The sequence below is a fragment of the Myotis yumanensis genome, unplaced genomic scaffold (genome assembly GCF_028538775.1).
Source record: "Myotis yumanensis isolate MYYU_CA2020_CCGP unplaced genomic scaffold, mMyoYum1.0.hap1 SCAF_1, whole genome shotgun sequence".
NCBI lineage: Eukaryota > Metazoa > Chordata > Mammalia > Chiroptera > Vespertilionidae > Myotis > Myotis yumanensis.
In genome coordinates this window covers 4,537,105-4,562,146 of record NW_027223752.1, presented here as the reverse complement: position 1 = coordinate 4,562,146, position 25,042 = coordinate 4,537,105, and the positions used below count along the sequence as shown (strand labels likewise).

General features: G+C 43.4%; 2 protein-coding genes across 4 annotated transcripts in view; one reads left to right on the top strand and one right to left on the bottom strand.

The window, feature by feature from the left end:
• Positions 1-423: 423 nt before the first annotated feature.
• Positions 424-14,683, bottom strand: GSKIP (GSK3B interacting protein). Of its 3 annotated transcripts, none has more exons than XM_070412647.1 (3): positions 14,615-14,683; positions 5,986-6,244; positions 424-2,168 (listed from the first exon to the last, which is right to left on the bottom strand). In XM_070412647.1, the coding sequence occupies exons 2-3, from the start codon at positions 6,241-6,243 to the stop codon at positions 2,007-2,009; spliced, it is 420 nt and encodes a 139-aa protein (XP_070268748.1). In that variant the 5' UTR covers position 6,244; positions 14,615-14,683; the 3' UTR covers positions 424-2,006. The 3 variants fall into 3 exon arrangements, with proteins under 3 accessions (XP_070268748.1, XP_070268757.1, XP_070268766.1); XM_070412656.1 differs by lacking the exon at positions 14,615-14,683 and adding an exon at positions 14,310-14,390; XM_070412665.1 differs by lacking the exon at positions 14,615-14,683 and adding an exon at positions 8,414-8,484.
• Positions 14,684-14,862: 179 nt separating this feature from the next.
• ATG2B (autophagy related 2B) overlaps positions 14,863-25,042 on the top strand; it is a 73,094-nt gene continuing 62,914 nt past the window's right edge. The window contains exons 1-2 of the mRNA XM_070412634.1: positions 14,863-15,398; positions 24,739-24,901. Coding sequence (XP_070268735.1) covers positions 15,237-15,398; positions 24,739-24,901 — 325 coding nt within the window. The 5' untranslated portion in view covers positions 14,863-15,236. The remainder of the gene's footprint in view (positions 15,399-24,738; positions 24,902-25,042) is intronic.

Here is a 25,042-nt window from a genome sequence, read left to right as displayed (position 1 = left end):
CATTTGCCCATTCTCATTTTTTAAAAAAATTTAAAGTTATTTTTCCCTTTTCCTTTGGAAGTGTAATCAAGGTTTTAAGCTATTTGCTTTAAACAATCCAGGTAAAATTGAGGTTTCACAATCTAGCGGAGATTTTATTATCAGCGTTTTACTAAGTCTTCTCTCCAAGTTCCTCTTTCATAGTAATAAAAAGAGCAACTCACCTCACATTAAAATGTAACAATACTGAATTCAAAAATGGAAATGATATTGCATTGGCTTACTCCCCAGATCTCTTTGCAAAAGGTCACAGCTTAAGAGCTCTATGTCACTAAGCATTGATTAACCTTTCAAGCAATACCATTGTGGCAAGACTTTGGAGTGAAAGTCCAGGTTTTATACACTCTTCTATTTCTATTAAAAAAAAAGAAAAGAAACAGAAGCTCTTGGAATCAATCATTTATCACAAAATGAACAATTTCAACTTTTAAACATACATTTTTTTCTGCATACTTAACTCAAAATGAACAGATAGAATTTTATTCAAACTTTACAGTTAGCCTGAGATTGTTCAACCTGAAGTTAGACTTCACTGCCCAAACAGTTAAGCATCTGAAAGCAAAGTTGAGAATGAATATGCGTATCATCCATAATGAAAGCATTCCAATGGGGCTTGGAATAAACAGTGACCAGAACCAAACTCTAATTCGCCCTGGTCTACAAAAACTTCAGAGCCTGAAAGTACCCATTACTTAATAATGATAGAAAACAAAGCCTGCGATTGACAATTTCTGAAGGAGTGTTCAAATGCAGAATTCTAGTTCAACATTTCTAACAGCTGCTGCTTTTGACTATTAGTATTAAAAAAACTTCCCCAATCCTTACTATTCAACATGTTCTTGAAAACACATAGCAGCATGGTATAGTTTACTAAGTTTATAAATCTTAGTACTTGTAATAAAATATAAAATACAGATTTCTCCCTTTTTCAAATATGAAGTCTTGGAATGCTTCCTCATCCTTTGGTTTTCAAACCCATACAATGCACTCAGATTACACTGTGGGTTTGGCATTGAGACGAAACACTGCACATCTGCTGGGAAGGAGGGTGCTGTGGGAATACCAAAGTACTGCATTATAGAAAGTAAACACTGAGGCGAAAATACTTTCTGAATATATACTGTACATCATGTAAACAAACATTCATAATAAGAATCAACACAGGCCAAAAGACTGTTTTTTAGGAAATCAGAATCTTCTTTCTTTTAAATCCCACACGCTGAAGATGCTTTTTGTTAAGAAAAAGAATGGAGCCTGTTCCTGTATTTGCTTATGTGCTTAAACACCTTGGAGAAAGTTATTACATTCATTTGCTAACGGTTGTCCTCTTTGTTCGCTGGCTGTTGCAAACAAGGAATACAGAACTATCTCAGTCCCTGTAGTTCATTGAATACTAGCTAAGTAATATATCTTTAAATCATCTTCATCAGTCCATTTCAGTAATATAAATAGATGAAGTGATTCAGTGAATTTCAAATTTTGTGCAGGGGAAACTGGTTGATAATTTGTTTCCAGTAAGGCTAGTACCAAAAGAAGCATTACAAAGTTAGTCCAAGTTAGGAGTAAACCCCTGATTTAGCGAGCTGAACCAAAGTTTGCATGTAGGTCCTTTTAAATCCTACATTACTGTGCAAATCCAGAAGTTCCCATGTGATAGAGAGTGCTGGCAGCATTCGAAGTCCTGGATGACAGAATGAAACACTGATTTGGTTCTGAAATGCAGAGATACTACATGAAGAAATTTGAATGTCTTAATGATGGTTTTACAGCAATTCCCTTCATGAATCAGGAACTAAGAAAGACGATTCATTACTCAATAATGTTCTAAGTCAAAAGCCAAATTTGAAGCAAGAAAAGATAAAGACACAAAATCAAAGATGCATTTTCTATGACCTTATGCAAGAATTTCAAGCTTTACATCAACATTTTGTACCAGCAGCCACCCCCTCTCAAAGAAAAAAGCTTAGTCATGACTGTCCCTCCCTTTTCAAAGCTTCCAGTCTTTGAAGGAGTGCGTTTCCGAAGGCCTCCCGGTAGGCGGGGCTGAGCGTGTCCAGCAGGGAGTAGACCGTTTCATGGTAGGGACTCTGTAAGCGATCATCCACCTGGTCAAAAGCATAACCTACTATCTACAAGAGAAGAGGGAATTCAATAATTAGATTTCTTCATGGCAGCGCAAAAACCAGTTGTTTACCTGGGTCATTCTCTAATGACACTTTTTTCAATCAATAGTTAAAATGTGCATATTTTAATATATTTTTTAAATATTTAAGCAATTTACAACTTATAGGAATAACCCCTGCAAAACACTCTTTATAATTTTTTTCCCCAAAATTTTAATGGTTTGATTTACCAACTCCTGGTCCTAAAACAAATGTAAAATAGAGAAAAAAATTAAAAAGCTATCAAAAGCAGTGTTCCATTCTCATAATTTAAAACATGATTAAAAAAATAAAACATGCTTCAATTTAATTACACATGTATTGAGAGCCTGCTATATAAAAGCACTATAATGGATAATATATCCACTATTTACTTAGCTTCATATGTAAGACTTCTGACTCTAATCAGAACCGGCCATACCTCACCATAGCTACCTTAGAACTAATCCTTTGGACTCTTTCTGTATAAAGAATTCTAGAAAGTATTTATAGCTTTAATCCTCCTGTATGATTATTTATCTGAAAGGCCATTTCACATTACTTATCTAATAGGGAAACGAATGCACAACTCAGTGAGATAAAAGGGAATGTTTCTGTTTTATTTATTTTTCTTTAAATGCAGCTAAAGCTTTTCTCTCCACCAAGATTATATAAGACATATCACAGTTCACCAGCACAGTACAGGGCAAAATTACTTTAGTCTTTGTTCACTTGACTAAAGCTTGTGAATTCCCTCTGTAAGTGTTGAATTGTTATGCCATCTATTCAATCCGTAGAAGTCGCAAGTTCATGTTAGAAGTAGGAGTGGTTTTAATGAAAAGCAGAGGCAGACGCCGGAGGAGGATGACACGCCCCTTCAGAACCATGCTTTACTGCAGCGCTTCCCACGTGCACAGCAGCTCCCCATGCGCAGGGCAGATGTTCCCAGACCCCCAGTGGATGCCTGAAACCATGGATAGGACCAAGCCCTATACGTACTTTGTTTTTCCCATACATACCATACACACCTATGATAAAGTTTAATTTATCAACTAGGTACAGTAAGAGATGAATTAATAACTAATAAAATAGAACAATTATAACAATATACTGTATTTAAGGTTATGTAAATGTGCTCTCTCTGATAACCGATCTGGTACCTGAGACAGCTACCAAGTGACTGGCGGGCGAGTAGTGTATGTAGCACGGACGTGCTGGACAAAGGGTGTCCTGGGCAGTACGGAGCGGGATGGCCCGGGCTCTCACCACACCACTCGGAAAGGCGTGCAACATGAAATGTCTGGGGTTGGCAAAAGCAGGTTTACAGCTGTGAGCACCCCGAAGTTTATTCTTGTATTATTATTATATTATTTATTTGTATTATTTGTCTCATTCTTATTATTTTGTATCCTTACTTATTTATATATATTTTAAAATATATTTTTATTGATTTCGGACAGGAAGGGAAAGGGAGATAGAAACATCAATGATGAGAGGGAACTGATCAGCTGCCTCCTGTATGCCCCCCACTGGGGATTGAGCCCACAACCCGGGCATGTGCCCTTGAATCCCGGACACTTTAGTCCACAGGCCCACCCTCTATCCACTGAGCCAAACCGACTAGGGCTGTATCCTTAATTATAATTTATCTTTTACATAATGATGGCTGGTAATTTAACCTACTTTTGCCCACCCCTGTATAAATTGTAATTTTCCATTGAATATTTTCAAGCCATGGTTGACCACAGGTAACTGAAACTGTGGAAAGTGAACATGTGGATAAGGGGGGGTCCATTGTATTATAATTGTTTTTTTTTTTAAAGATAAGGAGATTTAAAAATATATATATATATTTTTATTGATTTCAGAGAGGAAGGGAAAAGGAGAGAGAGAAACATCAATGATGACAGAGAATCATTGATTGGCTGCCGCCTGCATGTCCTCCACTGGGGATTGAGCCCACAATCCAGGCATGTGCCCTGACCAGGAATTGAACTGTGACCTCCTGGTTCATGGGGCGATGCTCAACCACTGAGCCACACCAGCTGGGCTGAATTACAGTTCTGTTTGCCCCTTTCTAATCCCTGTAAGACTGGTCTTCCTAGTAGGATAGGGATCATATCTTATTCAAAGTTTCATTTCCAATTCCTAACACAGGATAGTGGCTCAATGAATGTTAACCGAATCAGACTGAAAAAAAAATTAAGTACCTACATGTCAAGCTTTATAACTGACCTAGTTCTTTCTCTATACTTTATTCATATAATTATCCTCCAATCCCTTCTGGTTTTTAAATTTAATCTCCAGGTTACAGATAAAGAATCAAACTCCAAAAGGTTAACTTACCCAAGATCACTCAAATTCACATGTAAGACTTCTGACTCTGATCAAAACCACTCCTACTTCACCATAGCTACCTTAGAATTAATCAATGTAAAATATAATTAACTTATCCAGGGTCATTTATCTCTACTTTTGATTTACCTACTTCTATTTAAGATCCATTTCTGAAGACAATAAGCTTTTAGTACAAATTTAGGGATTGAGAAAGGAGTGTACAAAATTAGTTAATTCAAGTTTCACTCTCTAAGCTAAGCAGCTACCTGCATGGCAGCTGTGAGGGAACTGAGAGCAGTCAAGCTGCTGGCTTTGCAATTCGCTTCAGTGCAAGTGATCCTTAACAAGGATTAGACGAACACGTGGCTCATCTGCTTCTTAAGGAACCGAATCTAGTGAAATAGGGAGGTTCATGTAGCCTTTGAACATATCATTACATGACATTCTCACCTGCTTAGGCCTTGGCCTCTACTTTATGATTCTGTGCAACTTTTGAAACAGAATAGAAACAGAAAAGTCAGAGATCTTTAATTGAGATTGAATATTAATTAATTAGTAAAGTTACAATTAAATTTTGGAGTTTCTAATACTACTCCTTTGTTTAGCAGGTCAAAATTTTTTTTTTTAAATTTTTTTAAATATATTTTATTGATTTTTTACAGAGAGGAAGGGAGAGGGATAGAGAGTTAGAAACATCGATGAGAGAGAAACATCGACCAGCTGCCTCCTGCACATCTCCTACTGGGGATGTGCCCGCAACCAATGTACATGCCCTTGACCGGAATTGAACCCGGGACCCCCCAGTCCGCAGGCCGACGCTCTATCCACTGAGCCAAACCGGTTTCGGCCAGGTCAAAATTTTTATAATAGTAAGTTGTGTTTTTTGTTTTTTTAAATGAAAAGTTGGTTTCAGGTGGTACTTTCTACTATTCTAAACTCAGAATCCTGGTATAAGGATTTAAGGTTACTGCCTAGAACAGCTCACCTGTAATAAAGAGTCAATAGGACACTCTTGGAAATTCAGAGGTGCAACTGTCTACTGTGACAGGGCTTTGATCTAACAGCTGGGGAGCAGTGGAGTCAAGTATGTTGTTTTCACAGAAGAGACATTTGTAAGAGGTGGAAGAAGATCCTCTCAATACAATGCCTATAAAACTCAGCCAATGCAGGGAATGCCTAATTCTGGTGCACATTATTTAACCACAGATAAGAAATAAATTAATTTTAGGGGTGATCATTAAAACAAAGTAATAGTGCCAATCAAATTTTTTTAAAAATTCCATTTCCCCATGTTAGTGAGAGACTTGAGTATTATTAAAAATTCCTAGATAAAAGTTTTCCTTTAAAAACCCCTGTTAGCTGCTGAGTGTTGAGTTCTCATTTAACACTCGTCCCCACTCCCTGACCCCTCTTTGATAAAGTGGTAAAGTATAAATACTTCCTTTTTCCAAAAAGAAAAGGCACTCACCTTAAGACCTGCTTCAGTGAGCTCCAGGCAGTATCTGTTTCTTTCCCTCGTTTCCACGTTGATATAGGCCACATCGTCAGCACAGCGCAGGACTTGTGAGACAAACATGGTGTTCACGGCAAAGAGAACATCATTTACGACTGCTTCAGCTTCTAGCCTCATGTCTTTCATGTCAGTCCCTTCAAAACCATTGCGCTCTGCATTTTCTTCATATCCTGACATACTGCTTAGCTCCATGGGGTTACAATCCGTCTCCATCCTGCAAAAAAGTAGACATGAATCTTTACAGAAATACACTCCAGATATTATTGTTTGATGAAAACAATGCCTGACGTGCCTTCCTATTGCTACTTAGTAGACAGCACGAACTAGTCAACAACTTCTCTGGAAAATATTGTTGAGAACCATTTCTAATACAGTGGGGCCTTGACTTAAGAGTTTAATTCGTTCGGAGACCGAGCTCGTTAACTCAAATTACTCTATCAACTCAACGCAAAAAATCGGCTGAGAGACAGCTGGTATCTCAAAAAACTCGTTAGTCGGGACACTCGTAAGTCAAGGCCCCACTGTAGTGTTCTTACAGCAAAATTATCTAGACACCTATAGATTTTCAGAAAAAAACAGCCACTGTTCTCCACTTTTCCTCCAAAAGTTAACTCCCATATTGATAAGAATTGAGAATATTAATTTTTAGTTATTTCAAACAATGTCTCAGTAAAAACCTTAGTACATCTTTTTAAATGTGTAATTACTCTTCTAGGATATTTAAAACTGTAATTGCTGAGTCAAAGCACATGCTCATTTTAACTTTCAATAGGTACTGCCATAATGCTGACTTACCCTTCAAAAAAACAAACAAAGGCTGTAAGATTTAAACTCCACCAAGAGACTATGCAGGGCTATCCTCTTTTTTTTTTTCTTCCTCACATTCTTTTCAATACTTTTTAATATTTGCCAATTTGAGAGGTAACAAATGAAGTCCTCAGCCATTGACACCCCTTCACCCCCCTCAGAGAACCTGAAAAAAAAAATCTGGGTAATTTTTTGGGGGTATTTTTCAGAGCTTCTGGGTGATTCCATTATACAGTCAACTCTAAACTACTAGCAAAAATCTTAAGGAGCTAGAGCTCCTATAGTTGTTGTCATTTACTCATTATACAAGTCAAAACTATGCCCTGGCTGGTGTGCTCAGTTGATTGAGTGCTGTCTCAGGCACTGAAAGGTCACTGGTTTGATACCAGGTCAGGGCACATGCTTAGCTTTGGGGTTCTATCCCTGGTTGAGGTGTGTATGGGAGGCAACTAATCAATGTTTCTCTCTCTCTCACTCTCCCTCTAAAAAATTTAAAAAAAATTTTTTTTTCTTAAAAAGCCAGAACTATTTGCCAAAGGCAATTTATAATAAACTATGTAAAGCTATTAAAAACTCACACAGCAAATGTACAAATAATACATTCTTTCAGTCCTATTTCAACTAATGATATGCTTTAAAGATCCTTTATTGAACCTCCTACAGAACTTTCAAGAATTAGTCACTCCTAACAATACAAGTTAATTATAAAATTACCAATTGTTGTTGGATCCATATGTCAGATAACTGAAATCTAATACTGACCTACTGTATGAGATAGTGAAAATATTTGTTTTCTAAAATTTCTACTTTACTCTGAAAATAATCGTTATACTCCTTTATACTTGGTTTTATGTATAGAAAATGAGCTCATTTTATTTTTTTACAGCTAGTTTGAAGACTTTGAAGCACGACTGTCCACTATAAATCTTTTAACATCATGAATACCAAACATCTTTTTTTTTTTTTTGGCTTCAGTAATCCAGTATCTCAATTAGGGATGTCAGAAATAATAATAATCATTACATGAAAAAGATGTTTATACGAGACAGCTTAGCAGTATATAAAGTTTTTAAAGCAAGAGTCCAGTTAATTGCAATTAGGACCTTAGGGGAAGATGAAGAATTCAATACTAGGATGGAAGAAATTCTCACAGGTCAGGAAGTAGGTCATCAAACTGTTGTGTACTAATTAGCATCAAGGGGCAAAAAAAAAGAAAGACACCTAAGACTGAAGATTATTTTTCTAAAATGTCTTTGAATGACAGATAAAAAAAGCAGACATTCAGAACTTTTGATAATACACAAATAAAAAAAGAATTTATTTTTGAAGCTTTACACAAATTGATAACATTTGAGACTTACTAGTACTTTTAAAAGACATTATTATAATTTCTTTTTTGTTGGTTGTAACAAGCTCTTATTTTTCAATATCCTTTTCCTGTCCTAATAGCACCCAGATTTTCCAAGGTGAATCATAATGCCCCTTTCTCCTACTGAGTAAAGTAATTTGGATGAGACTGACCCCCACCCAGTTAGAGTGCCCTAAACTAACAATACACGAAATTCTTTCTAGTCACCTTAATCCAGAATAGAGCACAGAGCTCAGCTCCTCCTGGCTGTCATCCTGAGTTGGGAGAAACTGGGCCAAGACGGTGCTGAAAATGGGAAAAGAACAGTGCCAAAAGGTTGACTGAGAAACGTTGCCAGAGTTCTGATGGCTGCCTAACCTTTGCACTTTTTAGTTATTGGAGCAATAAATTCCAGCTACTTTCCTGGCAACTGAAAGTATCCTAACTGATTTAGGAGACTACCCAAAATAAAAAGCAATGATTGATATAGCTCTTCAACAGCTTTATAGAAGAGGATGAAAATAAATGGAACCCTAATGATATTTTTATACCTGTCATACAGAAAGTGCTTATAAAGCTTTGTAGAATTTGAATATTAATATGTTTCTATATTAGTTTGCATTGCTGCTGTCACAAATTATCACAAATGCAGTAAATTAAAACGACACAAATTTATTTTCTTACAATTCTGGAGGTGAGAAATCTAGGAAGTTCCTTTTGCCATTTAAGGCAACATCTTCAGTTTCTGGGGATTATTAGGACATGGGCAACATGGGTGGGAGGCATAGCCTCCATACCACAGTGTCCATATGCTATCAGCAGGAAAAACTGTTCAGATAGTTGAAGAGACTTCATTTTTCTGCCCTTGCTTGTTGGAAAAGTTAATTAATATACTGGATGGGCAATATAAACAGGCAGTTTACATGGTTCTAGTAAAAGGAGGCCCAGAGTACTTGCCAAGTTCACTGTCTCCTTTGGAAAGGTTCCTTAACTATAGGTTTCATGCTTTGTAACTCCAGCACCATCATCACTGCACAGGTATTTTAGTGTTGACCATATAGTTACTATTTCTGGTGCCCTCATTCCTTTGTGTTGATCTACATCTGGGTCTATAACCTGTATCATTTTCCTTCTGCCATTCAATTTTCCTTCAACATTTCCTGCAGTATAAATCTGCTGCTGTTAACTTCTTTCAGCTTTTGTATATCTGAACAGGATTTCCTTTCACCTTCTGTTTTGAAAGGTATTTTTGCTGGGTATAAAAATCTTAGGTTGACAGTTTGCCTCCCCCTTTTCAAGACTTTAAAGATGTTTCTCTATTATCAGTTTGCTTGCATTGTTTCCTATGATAAATCTGATGCCATTGTTATCTTTGTTCCACTTGGTATAGTTTTTTTTCATGTTTCTTTTGCTTGGGGTTCACTGAACCACTTGCATGTGGGTTTATAGTTTTCAATAAATTTCAACAAATTTTGGTCATTATTTCTTCATTATTATTATTATTATTATTATCTGTCCCTTCTCTCTTTGGGGGCTACAATTTCATGAATATGAGTCCAGGCACTGTGGTACGGAGGCTATGCCTCCCACCCATGTTGCCCATGTCCTAATAATCCCCAGAAACTGAAGATGTTGCAATGACCAGTTGCTATGACGCGCACTGCAGCGGCACAAAATTTTTTCATTTTCTTTTTTGTTTCACTTTCAATAGTTCTCATTGTTGTGTCTTCAAGTTCACCAATCTTTTCTTTTGCAGTATCTAATCTCTTCTACTTGGGTCACATACCTATAGTAATCATGTGTCAAAATGTATTTAACTCATGAATGAAGGAACCAATAAGATATTAAAGTTGATATAATATAGGAGAGACAAAATCAGTGAAGGGAGTATGTTTGTTATAAAATCTTCCGATTTTATTTTCCTTTTCTGATATTTGAAATTTCAGGCATTCTATAAACAGCCTAGATATAATCCTATATTTCAAAAGAAATCACTTACTATTTAACATGTGAACCTGAAAGAAGTCAATTGTACCTATTACTCAAGAGTTCAGTTCAAAAGTCCCAAGGCCTATTCTAATTCCCTGCCAGATGAGATCCCACCTTTTCATACCACTTTGTTTATGCTCCTTTTATGGCAAGTATTATAATTATTATTCACAAACATGTCTTATAATCTTCAAAATACAGTGGGGCTTTGACTTACGAGTGTCCTGACTAACGAGTTTTTCAAGACACGAGCCGTCTCTTGGCTGATGTTTTGCTTTGAGTTGAGAGCTAAAATTCGGGTTACGAGCCAGCTTCAGATACCCCACAGCTAGTTGGCTCAGCGAACATCACAGTGAACGCCACAACATCAGCCCAACATCACGTGTCTCACTCGTTCACTTTTTGATTTGACATACAAGTAATTTGAGTTACCAGCTCCATCATGGAACGAATTAAATTCGTAATTCAAGGTCCCACTGTATATCCAGAATCCAATTGCTTCTTACCATCTTCACTGCCACCACTCTAGTCCAAGCCACTCTAGTTCTACCTGTCTATTCTCAACAAAGCAGTTAGTAAAAACAGACCAAAATAGGTCACTCCTCTCCTCAAACTCCTTCACCCAGAGAGCCAATCTATATCTGATCTAATAAAAGACAAATAGGGTAATTAACCGTATCTCCGACACGCTTCCCATTGGCTAATCAGGGCAATATGCAAATCAACTGCCAACCAAGATGGCGGCCGGCAGCCACGCAGCTGAAGGGAACATGAGGCTTGGTTGTCCTGGCGATGGAGGAAGCCAAGGTGCCCCGCCTGCCACAGCCCAGCTCTGAGCTGCACTCTAAGAAACAATGTTGCAATTATAGAAGCTAAACAAACCCCAGATACCTGCTTTCAGCCAGCCAGCCTCGGTCGGAGCTGGAGCTGCAACAGTATTTCAATTATAGAAGCCAAACAAACCCCAGATACCTGCTTTCAGCAGCCGAGGCCTCAAGCTGGAGCTGGCCTCAGAGCTAAAGCCGGCTCTCAGCTCCTTGACAGCCATAGAAGGTAAATAAATCCCAGAATAAAAAAAAAGAAAAAAAGGAGAGGTTGGGACCTTCAGTTGCCCACCAGCCTGAAAACGGCCCTCAGCCCCTCACCCAGATTGGCCAGGCACCCCAGTGGGGACCCCCACCCTGAAAGGGGTGTGACCAGCTGCAAACAGCCATCATCCCCTCATCCCAGGCTGGCCAGGCACCCCAGTGGGGACCCCCACCCTGAAGGGGGTGTGACCAGCTTCAAACAGCCATCATCCCCTCATCCAGGCTGGCCAGGCACTCAAGTGGGACCCCCACCCTGATCCGGGACACCCTTCAGGGCAAACCAGCCGGCCTCCACCCATGCACCAGGCCTCTATCCTATATAGTAAAAGGGTAATATGCAAACTGACCCTAGCAGCAGAAAGGCTGGGAATGACTGGTCACTATGACACACACTGACCACCAGGGGGCAGACGCTCAATGCAGGAGCTGCCCTCTGGTGATCAGGGCGCTCTTATATGGGGAGCTCTGCTCAACCACAAGCCAGGCTGATGGCTGCCAGTACAGCGGTGGTGGTGGGAGCCTCTCCTGCCTCCTCAGCGCTAAGGATGTCCGACTGCAGTTTAGGTCTGCTCCCCGCTGGCAAATGGACATCCCCCGAGGGCTGCCGGGCTGCCAGAGGGATGTCTGATTGCCATCTTAGGCCCAATTCCCCGGGGAGCAGGCCTAAGCCAGCAAGTGGTCATCCCCTGAGGGGTCCCAGACTGCGAGAGGGCACAGGCCAGGCTGAGGGACCGCCCCCCCACCCAAGTGCACAAATTTTTGTGCACCGGGCCTCTAGTATATATATAAAAGCCAAGTGACCAGAATGACCAGTTGCTATGACGCGCACTGCAGCGGCCAACAGGCCTGATTGGGACCCCGATTGGCCCCCCAAGCTCCTGTGGCTCCTCCCCCCGGCTAGCCCTGCCCCCGACTGACCCCCCCCATCAGAGGCGGGGCCAGCAAACCTCCTGTGGTCACTACCCCCTGCCACCTGGCCCATCAGGGCAGGCTGACCGGACCCCACCCATGCACAAATTTGTGCACCAGGCTTCTAGTGTTCTTATAATGGCCTACAATGCACTACATGACTTGACCCTCCCTCACCCCTTTCCCCTTCACTCCCTCGGGATAGGGCCTTGCACTTGCTGCTCCTCTGCCTGGAAAAGAACTCCAGGTATTTATGTGCCTTGCTACCTAGTTTTCTCCAAGTCTCTGCTAAAATGTCACCTTATTAAATAAGAAGTTGTTCCTTACCCTTCCATATAAAAGTGCCAAATCTCTTTCATCTCCATTCTCTTTAAATTGTTTTATTTATCTTTTTTAAAGATTTAAAAAATTGATTTTTAGAGAGAGAGGAAAGGAGGAGAGGGAAACATCAATATGAGATGGAAACATCAATGAGTTGCCTCCCACATGCCCCCTACCTGAATTAAGCCCACAACCCGGGCATGTGCCCTGATGGGAATCAAACTGGCAACCTCTTGGTGCAAGGGATGATGCCCAACTGAGTCACTCCAGCCAGGGTTATATTGCTTTATTTATTTACTAGAGACCCAGTACATGAAAATTCATGAGCTGGAGGGGGGTCCGTCAGCCCAGCCTGCCCTCTCTCACAGTCAGGGAGCTCTCAGGGGCGGGAGGTGACCTGGCAATCAGGGGAAGGTGATGCCCCATCACACCGCTGCTGGTCAGCCGGCCCTGGTTACCTAAGCCTTGGGCCAGCCCTGGTCGGCTAGGGGGCTGAGGGGACTGGGTGCTGCCATCTTTGTGGGCGTAGCAGTCAATTAGCATATTCCTTCTTTATTGGCTGTGGGCACCACCATCTTTGCAATAGTGTGAGAATCAATTAGCATATTCCCTCTTTATTAGATAGGATTTTTTTTCCTACAGCACACATCACCATATGGCACATTATTTATTTGTAGAAAAGCAAGCAAGAATTAATTGACTGTAGCAAAATATATCATGGGGTTCCTTAGAAAGTTAGGGGATAGGTGCCTGTGGGGGAAGAGGAGAGGGGAAGGGAATGGCTTGCGCATGCTTCCTGTAGGGAGGGCGCCATCGAACATTATTTATTTGATTATTGTTTGTTTCCCCTGCCTTCAATGACAGGCCAGCTCCAGGAGGGGAGGGCCTTGGCTGGCTCAGTGCTGTCTCCCCAGCACCTAGGACAGCCCCTGGCTCGTGTAGGAAATCAGTAAGGATTTACTGAGTAAAGGAATAGCTCTTTCGCTATAGAACGTAAGTTCCTTGAAGGTTCTGCCTGATTCTTATTTACCCTTTTCACCTTTCCAGGTGGGAACACTTTCACCTAATGGACCCTGAACCGGTCTTTTTGCATGAACCAGGAGCAAGGGGGTTGGAAGTCACTGAGAAGGCTTGGGACAAGCCTCTTAGGAACGTGGGGCACCAACAATCCGACCCACTACGCACTCCAGGGGGCACACTGGTTCTAAAATGAAAGGGAACCGGAGCGCCCTCTATCGGGCAATATTCGGGGGGCTGTGCTGGTATTTCGAAGGCATTCACGAGTTACCAACAATTAAGATCTCCTTGAACAGGTCGTTTTCAGCTGCTATCCTTAATTAAACTACATGGAGCAGGGCTCTGTTTGGGTTCGGTCATCATAGTTGGTTTTCACAACAATCCTCGAGAGTAGATGTTAATCGGCTCCCATCTGGCAAAGGCTCCAGGGCAGTGCCGGTGCACAGCGGCTGGGCTAAGCGGCGGCATCAGGACTGTAACCCGGGGCGCCGGGCTTCCAGGCCAGCGAACCCCCGCGCAGGCCTTTCGGGGCGCCTCCGACCAGGAGCAGTGACCCTCGGCAGGAGCTGCCTCCTCAAAGGCAGACAGCCGACGGCGCAGACTCCGGAACCAGGACTTCACCCACGTTTCCGCGAGGCCGGGAGGGAGGCTGGGGACCGATCAGAGAAAGCAGCTCTGCCCACAAATGCCTGGAAAACTCAAGTTTCCTGGTCCCGGGGCAGCGCACCCAGGACGAAGAGCGCGCCCCGCAGGCTGCCAGCCGCCCAGCGGCAACGAAGAGGGAGCTTTGGAGACAATACCTGACCGAGTCGGGCGACGATGAACTTGCTGACAATGAGCAGCACTGGGCAGTGTTCGGGGCGGCGGGGGTGCGCGACAGCGGCGGCAGCAGCTCTCCCCGCGGGGCGGCGTCCGAGACGCCCGGGACGGCCCAGGCCGGCCCCGCCTCCGGCCCCTCCAGCCGCCGCCCCTCCCGGCCGGGCCCGCGGCGCCTCGTCCCGCTCGGAGGGTACCCGGCCTTCCCTCCCCTCCCGGTAGCTCTTCTCGGCGGCCGCCCTCCCTCCCTCCCTCCCTCCCGCCCGCAACCATCCCAGCGGCCGCTCACCTGCGCGCCCGCCGTCCTCCGGGTCTCCCCACCCCGGGCGTCAGGAGCCGACCTGCGGCACCGCCCCCTCCGGCCCTCGCCCCGCCCCCTCGGTGCCGGAACAGCTCGCTTCCGGGCCCTTCTTCCCGCCTCCGCCAGTCCCAGTGTGACGTCACTTCCGGTCGCGTCCGGTCGCGCGCAGGGAGTCCAGGTCTCGCGAACGCGCCGGGAGCGTCGCCAGAGCCGGGAGCGCGCCCCCGGATGACAACAAATTCGTCGCGCGGCGGCGGTGGAGGTGTCCGCTGAGCCCCTGCCTCGGGCCTTGTCGCCTCCCCGCCGCCTCTCCCGCACCTTCTCTCTGTGGACCGGGATCCCCCGGGCCCCGCGGGTCAGGGGCGACGGGGACTCTTCCGCGCCTCGTCCCGGTTCGCCAGGCCTAGAGCGAACGACGCGGCGCGGGAGATGGGGTCGTCCTGAGGGACGCCTGGTGCCTGCGGGCATGGAGGAGCCGCCCCGGGCTTAGGCCCAGCCGCGGCCCGGGGTCGCCGGCCGGGACCCGAGGCGCCGCGGTCGCGGCCTGGAGCCGGAGCCTGCGCCACGAGGCCGGAGTCGCCGCCGCCCGCAGCCGCCGCCAGCCTTCATCATGCCGTGGCCGTTCTCAGAGTCCATCAAGAAGAGGGCCTGCCGGTACCTCCTGCAGCGGTACCTGGGCCACTTCCTGCAGGAGAAGCTGAGCCTGGAGCAGCTCAGCCTGGACCTGTACCAGGGCACCGGCTCCCTCGCCCAGGTCCCCTTGGACAAATGGGTAAGAGCTGCCGGCGGCCGGCCGGCCGGGCGGGCGGGCCTCGCTCCCCTCCGTAGGGCGATTTGAAGGGCTGTCATCCCAAAATTGGTGACATTCGTCCCCAACCTGGGCAGTGCGGCAGGGCTGATAGCCGTGCGGAAAGGATTGCTTCAGAATATCTTTCTAGCAAGTTTGCGCCCTCCCAACACGTGTTCCAGAAACGTAACCGAGACGCTGGAGTCTGCACGGTGGGAACCCGTGGGGTCAGTGGCTGGGGTCTGAGAAGGCGTCCATGGAGGAAGGTGACCCGCGCTGCCCCCTCCGATCGAAGAGGTCGCGGGGGTTCAGTGGCAAACGGACCCTGTTTCATGGATGACACTCGGGAGCGGGAAGGATGGGAGGACCTTGGGGATGTCAGCACTCCCAGGCTTTCGGTCATGTGTTGGGGGTCGGCGCCTCGCACAGCGTGGACTCGGAACCGCGTTTGCCACCCGAAGAAAGTTGGGTGAAGGCCGCCCCCGCCGGTTTGCCTGCCTTTGCTTGTTGACATGGTGCAAGGCCAGCCTGTGAATGGCCCTGGGAGCGCGGGCGGTTTCACGTGACCGAGCGTCAGCCAGCGCAGGTGTTGCAAAAGCGCTGAGGCTGCGATTCTCAGGCATTTAAATCCTGTTTCCTACCTGCCATCCGGAGGCTGTGAGGCGACTCCTTGTGTCCTACAGGTGCTTCAGGTATACTTCAGCTCAGCACGGACAGTTGCACTTGCATTTGAATGCTCACTGGGTAGTGCTTTGCTTAAGTACACGCCGCCTTGGGTTTGACAAGTGGCTTCCCCTCCCCCCGGCCATTTATTTACTGTGCTGGAGTTCGCTGCTCACAGTTTGAATCGGTTGTGCCGTTCTAGAGTTTTACTCTTCTAAAAGCAATCCTAAGCAGTTTCCATGTAGGACATCATAAGTGTAGACGACTTTCCTGTGATAGTTGTGCAAGAACAAAAGGAAACTTTTTTTCTCCTAATTTAAGCTGTGTAAAAAGCTTTGGTTTTCCCTTTTATGTAAAAGTATTTTAACAAGCCGAAACCGGTTTGGCTCAGTGGATAGAGCGTCGGCCTGCGGACTGAAAGGTCCCGGGTTCGATTTCGGTCAAGGGCATGTACCTGGGTTGCGGGCACATCCCCAGTAGGAGATGCGCAGGAGGCAGCTGATCGATGTTTTTCTCTCATCGATGTTTCTAACTCTCTATCTCTCTCCCTTCCTCTCTGTGGAAAATCAATAAAATATATTTAAAAAAAGAAAAAGTATTTTAACAAAGTAATGACTTCTTAGCCATAGAAACTTGAAAAGCTCAAATTATGGTAATTCTGCATTATGGCCCTTACATTGATTTGCACTAGCATGAATATCCGCAACTAGACGATTTAAACTAGGGAGAGTACATAGGATAATGGGAAGACCCAGGCTCACACCAGGCCAGCCCAGCTGCCACAGTTTGCCTATTGACATTGGACATAGGAACTCACCTGAGTGCAGTCAACATTAATGGAGTAGCTATACACTCCATGCCAGGCACTGTGGCAGGGTACTGTACTGCTGTAATTCTTACCAGAAAATAGGGATTATGGTGGATATTTTAAAATTCAGTGACCCGTAACAAAATAAAATAAATTTAACGACCCATGAGTCTCTACTTTCAGTACAGTTATGAATAGGCTATCTTGAAGGAGGAAGGTTGGATATTTACTGTCTTTTGTGGGTTGAATGATTTTGTATACATTATTCATTAATGACTTTTCACATTAACCTTATAAGTGGGTATTATTATTTCCATTTTACAGATGGAGTTAAATAATTTTCCCCAAGTGACACGGCTAACAAGTGGTACAGTGAGAATTCAAACCTGTCTAATTCCTAAGGCCATTATTTCTTTATGAATCCTATGGCTTCAAAGGAAAGTAAATGTTTATTGAGCATCTTTTGTATTTAAGACGCTATGCTAGACACTCTTAATTTGTGTGGATTATGTAATCCTCATGGGAAATCAGAGGTGGTGATATTTGAATTTTACAGTTTGACTTCAGGATCATTGGTAGAGTGATTTATGGCTAGACTTACTCTGACTATTTTTTGTCCTATTCCTTGAAGGTGAGGGATATGCCCAGCCAAAATGATAATGTCAAAGCATCCAGTAAACATTTGTTGCTGTTAATTTATTTATTATAGTGTGTTTTGTTGATGATAAATCTTTTTTTAATAAAGCTATTTTAGCAATCACTCTTTTTAAAAAATATATATACTTTTATTGATTTCAGAGAGGAAGGGAGAGGGAGAGAGAGATTGAAACATCAATGATGAGAGAGAATCACTGATCGGCTGCCTCCTGCACACCCGACACTGGAGAGTGAGCCCGAAACCTGGGCATGTGCCCTTCACCGGAATTGAACCCAGGACCTTTCAGTCCACAGACCAACACTCTATCCACTGAGCCAAACCGGCCAGCGTTGTTGATGATAAATCTTGATATGACACTTAAATATAGCTATTCAAACTTCTGATTCCAAATTCAGTTACTTTTGACACTTCATTCAAATGACTCATTACTGAAAAAAAGATACCTCACAGAATCACAGATACAAATGGAAGAATTGCATAATTGGTGACATCACTAATGTTTCAATTGCCAACCATTAATTATGCACAGGATTATGTTGAAATTGGCCGTGACATTCCCTTCTTCCTTGGTCTCAATCAGTTATTTTTCCTAATTAATTGGAAGGTGATATATATATATATATATATATCTTCAAAAAACTTTTAAGCAAGACTTTTAGATTCATTGGGATAATTTTCCATATGTTCAAACCTTTTATAACTTGTGTAGATAATGACTTTTAAAAAAGATACTATTTTTAATAGACATTATTTTAGCAACAAAATCATGTAACAATAGAGACATTTCCAAATACAATTTTTCAAAACATTCTCCTCCTAGTACAAGTATCCTTTGAAAAGTAGTTACTTTCTCACTCATTATTAAAATGGTATCTGTACTTTGAAAATATACAGTATGTTTTGTTTTTTGGAATATACCTGCCTGGTAGCATATACTATTGATAGCTATTTGTCATCACATAAGTGATCAGCATATTTAGAATTCTTCTGTTTATACAGAAGAAAATTGCTTTTCATCTTTAAAATCATCTCTTAAATATTTGGCCATACGTAAAGCCAGGAAATCAGAAAGTTATTGTCACTTTCTGTCTTTTTTTCAAAGATTCTGTTGCTTAAAAGTCTGTTTGGGTTTTTTTAATCCTTACCCAAGGATATGTTTTTGTTTTTTTCCTTTTAAGAGAGAGAAGAAGGAAGAGAGAGAAACATTGGTTGCCTCCGACACAAGTCCCAACTGGGGATCAAACCCACTACCTACACATGTGCCCTGACAGGGAATTGAACCCACAGCCTTTTTGGTGTATGGGATAATGTTCCAACCAACTGAGCCACCCGGCCAGGACTACAGGTCTGTTTTTATTGTGCAGAATGATGCTCAGGTAAGTTTCAGTGTGTTGGAATGGAACATCCAACTGAGGGCACCATTCTTAACTCTTCCCCATTGTGGAACTACTGGTCTTCTCTTTCAAAATATATATATTTTCAGAGAGGAAGGGAGAGGGAGAGAGAAATGGAAACATCAATGATGAGAGAGAATCATTGATCGGCTGCCTCCTGCATGCCCCCTACTGGGGATCAAGCCCACAACCCAGGCATGTGCCTTTGACCAGAATCAAACCTGGGACCCTTCAGTCCACAGGCCCATGCTCTATCCACTGAGCCAAACCTGCTAGGGCTGGTCTTCTCTTTGTACCAGTCTGATATATGGCTGGAGTGAGGGTGCCAATGCCCTTTGTAGAAAAATTTAATATAGAATGTCTAATTTTTCTACTCACATCTCTATTGGATCATCTGTTATCTCTGGGATAGATACATTTTAGAGACTGCTAACTTCAAGGAGCTTGAAGTGGGAGGGAGGAGTTCATGAGTTCTTTTCCCCTTGAAGTGGTCAAAACGCTATATAGTGTTGGATTTGAGGAAGAGTTGGGAAGATTTGGGAGTTATCAGAGTATCAGTGGTAACTGAAACACTGGAATGGCATAAAGTGCATGGGCAGTTGTAGATTAGTTGAGAAACAAAAAAAGCTGAAGATACAACTTAGAGGAGTATCATCATTTTAAGTGGTAAAGAATTGGAAAAAAGACTCAGCGTGAAGCATGTTACGGAAGCCAAGAAAAGTTAGAATTTCAAAATAGGAATTAGACTGAGATGAGTATTCAAGGAAGATGAGGACCGAACATTTTTCATTGCATTTGTCAGTTTATTGGCGGTTAAGAGCAGTTTCAAAGGAGCTGAGTGTTAGAAGGCAGATAGTAGTTTGTGGTTTGAGAAAATAGCTCGTTTGACGAAAGAAAGAGAAATGAGGTTGATGACTAGAGGGGCATGGCATCAAGGTAGGGGATTTTAGTTTGCTTTTGAAGATAATAGTGACCATTTATTTACCACTATATATATATATATATATATATATATATATATATTGGGTGCTTTTATATAAATTTTCTTTTTCTTTTTTTAATTCTCACCTGAGAATATGTTTTATTGATTTCAGAGAGAGAGGAAGGGGGGAAGAGAGAGCAAAAGAGAGAGAGAGAGAGAGAGAGAAAACCATCCATCAATTGCTCCCCAACTGGAGATCAAACCCGCAACCTAGGAATGTGCCCTGCCCAGGAATTGAACCCTCAACCTTTTTGGTATAAGGGACGGCACTTAAACCTATTGAGCCACCTGGCCAGGGCTCATTCTAAATTTTTAAAATAGTTATAAGCTTGAGAAACACTGATGTCTTAACTAAGTGGATGAGAACTGAAGGGATTTGCAGTAGCAATATCACTTAGTTCTTTGATTTTCTTTGGTATCATGTCAAAAATATGTATAAGACAGTGAAAGACCAGAAAATTAAGTTTCTGGCCCTGCCTGGAGATTTTTATACGCTAGGTAGTGTATAAGGGAGGGTTCAGGAAGGTAAAAGGATAGGCCTGTTTTGGCTAAGTGGGAGAAGTGAGTGACACGGAGGGCTATGGGAAAGCAGACCCAACGTGACGTCACTGCTGTAAGTACTCTTCCGAGGAAGGTCAGTTTGGGGAAAGAGTATGTTTTTTTTTTTTTTTTTCCGATGCAAAAGCATAAGAGTCTTTATTCGAGCTAGCTCGGCTCCCCCACCTTGCCGACACAGCAGCAGGAAGCAGAGAGAGAGATAACTCTGTGTGGAGATGGGTTATATAGGGGGAGTTGGAGTAAGGGGAGGAGAAAGGACTGTGCTCTGCCGATTGGCCAGGCAAGAGTCGGTGTCTTGTTCCTGGGTGTGGCTAGCAGAGGCTTAGACTTCCGGGAAGAAGCTCCTTGCCAAGCACGTGGCCAAGGTAAGATGGAGCACTTACCCTGGGGCAAGGTGGAGGGCGTAGCCCTTACCCTGGGGCAAGGTGGAGGGCGTAGCCCTTACCCTGGGGCAAGGTGGAGGGCCTAGCCCTTACCCTGGGCAAGGTGGAGGGCCTAGCCCTCGCCCTTTCATTCCCCCCTTTGTCTTGGAACTTCCGGCTCAATCATGAGACGGACTGCATTTCTATTCCACCGTTGCTAGAGGCCCGTACTGGGCATATCTTAACAAATGGTCTGGTGGAAGGGAAAGAAACCATTTTAGTTTTAACAACTTCTATTGAAATAGGATTTTTCTTCTTAAAATTCCTCCATGGCTATCAAAAAAACCAAATTAAGATTATGTTTGCATAAACACAACAAGAATGGTAACTGATTACCTTTGCTGGAATCTCATGGTTGAATCTTAATGTGCCCCGTAGGGCCAGGAAGCCACGCCACCCAGCTGCCATCAGGCCCGCCTGCAGTATCTGCTGAGTTAGGTGAATCCCTCACCTGTAGCAACTCCACCTAAGCCCATGCTCCAGGCTTTAAGGCCCATCTCAGTAGCCCTCCTACTTGTTGCGGCCCAGAGTGTGTGGGGGTTCTGCAGGGACGCAGAGGCATCTTTACTGCTCCCCTTCTACTCTTACCAACCGCCAGTGATGGTAGGGCATTGGCCTGACGCTCCAGCGCCAGCCATCTTCAGGGCTTCCAAGCAGGATACCAGGCTTTCTTTGTGGCATTTTTACTGGCTTCAAGTCTTTAGAGCTCAGACAGGGCTCTTTAAAACATGATACTCCAGTCAAAGTGGGAAAGAGTATCTTTATTGAGTGAGGATCTGGGTGTTTGTACCTTGAGACCACCCGTGCCCATGTACTTTTTAAAAAGTCTGGATGATTACGCAAGCCCCAGCATGAAGAAAGCCTTTCAGGAGAAACCTCTGGTAAAACAGGAGCCAGTCTCCGTCTCACTCAATGTTCAACGTTAGGCTTGTAGACAAAGAATTATGACTACACTCTTATGCAACATGGCCTTCAGGAAGTACCCTACATAAAACTGGCATTTAGTAACTTTTATTCTAATTTAAAAATACATTGTCAGAAACACATTTAATTATTCTGCTAACTGTATTTACATCCATTCTGTCACCCTTCTGTTATAATCTAGTTTGCCTCCCCACTCTATTGAAATCCCTCTCAATGGCATCACCTGTACCCTAAATACCACTTACCTAGTAAAGTCCAGGGGACACTTAAAAATCTTTGACTCCTTTTTAGCTGTTGCTGCACTTGCCCACTCTTTTCTTTCACGTTGTCTTTCCATGATTTTCTGGAAAATGAAGCTTTCTTGATTTCCCTTCTCCTCTCTGTCTTTTGCAGGTTCCTCTTTCTTAACGTGTTTCTTAAATATTGGTGTTTACCAGGGTTCTGTCCTAGGCCTCTAGTTGTTTTCCTCTACATAAGTTCCTACAGGTCGTCTCTCCTCACCCCTGTGGCGTCATTTACCCTCTGTGTTTACAATGCTCTTCTCTGTCTCCAGCCCAGATGACTCTCTCGAGCTCTAGACCGAAATTTCCAGCTGCTTCCTAGACATCTCCACCTGGATGTCTGCTCACATGTATTCTTTGGGGCTGAACTCCTCATCTGTCGCCTAACCGGCTTCTCCAGGTTTCTCTGTCTAGTAAATGGCACCACTGTGTAAGCAGTTGCCCAAGCCAGCACCCGGGAGTCATTCTTCTTTCCTCCTGATGGCAGTTAACTTGGCTTCCTAATGAATTACAACAATCCGTCCGCTTCTCACCGTCCTCAGTGTTGCTGTCCTTGCCAAACCAACTTCTCTAGCTTCTACTCATGACGACCATTCTGTCTGAGGTTTGCTTTCTTCCAATCCGTGCTCTACCTGGCTGCAGGAGAGGCCCTCTAACTGTTCCAGTCCCGTCATGGCATGGAAACTCAAAATCTGTCAATGGTTTCACCTTGCCCTTGAGATAAATTTCAGACTCTAACATGAATTACAAGGTTCTTTGGATGCCCCTCTCTCTTATCTCTGAAGCCTTATCTCTGGCTCATCACCCTGACACGGTACACTAAAGCTACAGCTGCTTTTCTCTTCAGATACTCTTGCATCTCAAGTACGTGTGCTTGCCCTCTCTGACCTCTGCTTTTTTTTTTGTTTGTTTGTTTGTTTTTTAATCCTTCCACATGCCTTTGTCTTTGCCTGGAACACTTTGCCTAGTTACTCCTCAGCCTTCTTTTTTTTTTTTTTTATGCTTACAATGACCATCTTTTTATTTTATTTTATTTTTTTTATTGCCTACAGCATTACAAAGGGTATTACATATGTGTGCTTTTTCCCCCCCCACCCTTGACAAGCCCCTGCCCTCCCTTACCCCCCAGTGTCTTATGTCCATTAGTTATGGTTATATGGATGCATACAAGTCCTTCGGTTGATCTCTTACTCCCCTCCCTCCTGTCCCCCAACCCTCCCTGGCCTTACCACTGAAGTCCGACAATCAGTTTGAGGCAGCTCTGCCACTGTATTTATTATTGTTCAAAAGTTTGTAATGGTCTTAATTATCCATGAAAGAATGAGATCATGTGGTATTTTTCCTTCATTGACTGGCTTGTTTCACTTAGCATAATGCTCTCCAGTTCCATCCATGCTGTTGCAAATGGTAAGAGTTCCTTCTTTTTAACAGCAACATAGTATTCCATCGTGTAGATGTACCACAGTTTTCTAATCCATTCATCTACTGATGGGCACTTAGGCTGTTTCCAGATCTTAGCTATGGTGAATTGTGCTGCTATGAACATCTGGGTGCATATATCCTTTCTGATGGGTGTTTCTGGTTTCTTGGGATATATTCCTAGAAGTGGGATCACAGGGTCAAATGGGAGTTCCATTTCCAATTTTTTGTCAGCCTTCTTGTTTCAGCTTTAAATAGCACTTCCTCAACTAGCATGCCTTGAATCTCCAGGTTAGGGTCTTTACACGCTCAAATAGCACAATGCATTTTCTCTGTTACGTAACTCATCCCACTTTTAAAAAAAGAATATATTTTGCCCTGGCTGGTTTGGCTCAGTGGATAGAGCGTCAGCCTGCGGACTGAAAGGTCCCAGGTTCGATTCCGGTCAAGGGCATGTACCTTGGTTGCGGGCACATCCCCAGTGGGAGGTGTGCAGGAGGCAGCTGATCGATGTTTCTCATCGATGTTTCTGACTCTGTCCCTCTCTGTAAAAAAATCAATAAAATATATATATATATATATATTTTTTTATATATTTTATTGATTTTTTACAGAGAGGAAGGGAGAGAGACAGAGAGCCAGAAACATCGATGAGAGAGAAACATCGACCAGCTGCCTCCCGCACACCTCCCACTGGGGATGTGCCTGCAACCCAGGCACATGCCCTCGACCGGAATCGAACCTGGGACCCCCCAGTCCGCAGGCCGACGCTCTATCCACCGAGCCAAACCGGTTCTGGCAAATATATTTTAAAATAATATATTTTTATTGATTTCAGAGAAGAAGGGAGAGAGAGAGAGAAACATCAATGATGAGAGAATCATTGATCAGCTGCCTCCTGCATGCCCCACACTGGGGATTGAGCCCACAACCCGGGCATGTGCCCTGACTGGGAATCGAACTGTGATTTCCTGGTTCATAGGTCGACACTCAACCACTGAGCCACACCTGCTGGGTGCAACTCATCACACTTTAATTACGTGTGCGTTTCATGGTAAGTTATCTTTGTAAGCTTGTGAGGACCAGGGATCGTCTTTAACTAGGTCTCTGCTTCCTTTATCCTAGTGCCTGACACATATGAGCATATTCAGCATCTGACTACATTAACAATTTTAAGTTCTCGTGATTTAAAATTGCCCTTGGTTTTTCTCTTTAGTGCCTCAATGAGATCCTGGAGTCAGCAGATGCGCCTTTAGAAGTCACTGAAGGATTCATACAGTCAATTTCTCTGTCAGTTCCATGGGGCTCCTTGCTACAGGATAATTGTGCACTGGAAGTGAAAGGGCTAGAAATGGTCTTCCGACCTAGACCTCGCCTAGGTAGGTGTATCTCATGTGTTCTATTTATTTTATTCTATTGAGTGTTTCTATTTTATTTCCAAGAGATTGGGAAAGTAATCTAATTGCATTATATTCAGTATTTAATTTATGACTTTGCATTGTATTTGTGAGATAGATAAA

Excerpts from the sequence above, each read along its gene's own strand:
- GSKIP (XM_070412647.1), bottom strand. The coding sequence starts at position 6,243 with ATGGAGACGGATTGTAACCCCATGGAGCTAAGCAGTATGTCAGGATAT. Across the intron at positions 2,169-5,985 it reads TCACTGAAGCAGGTCTTAAG|ATAGTAGGTTATGCTTTTGA; the intron begins GTGAGTGCCTTT and ends CTTCTCTTGTAG.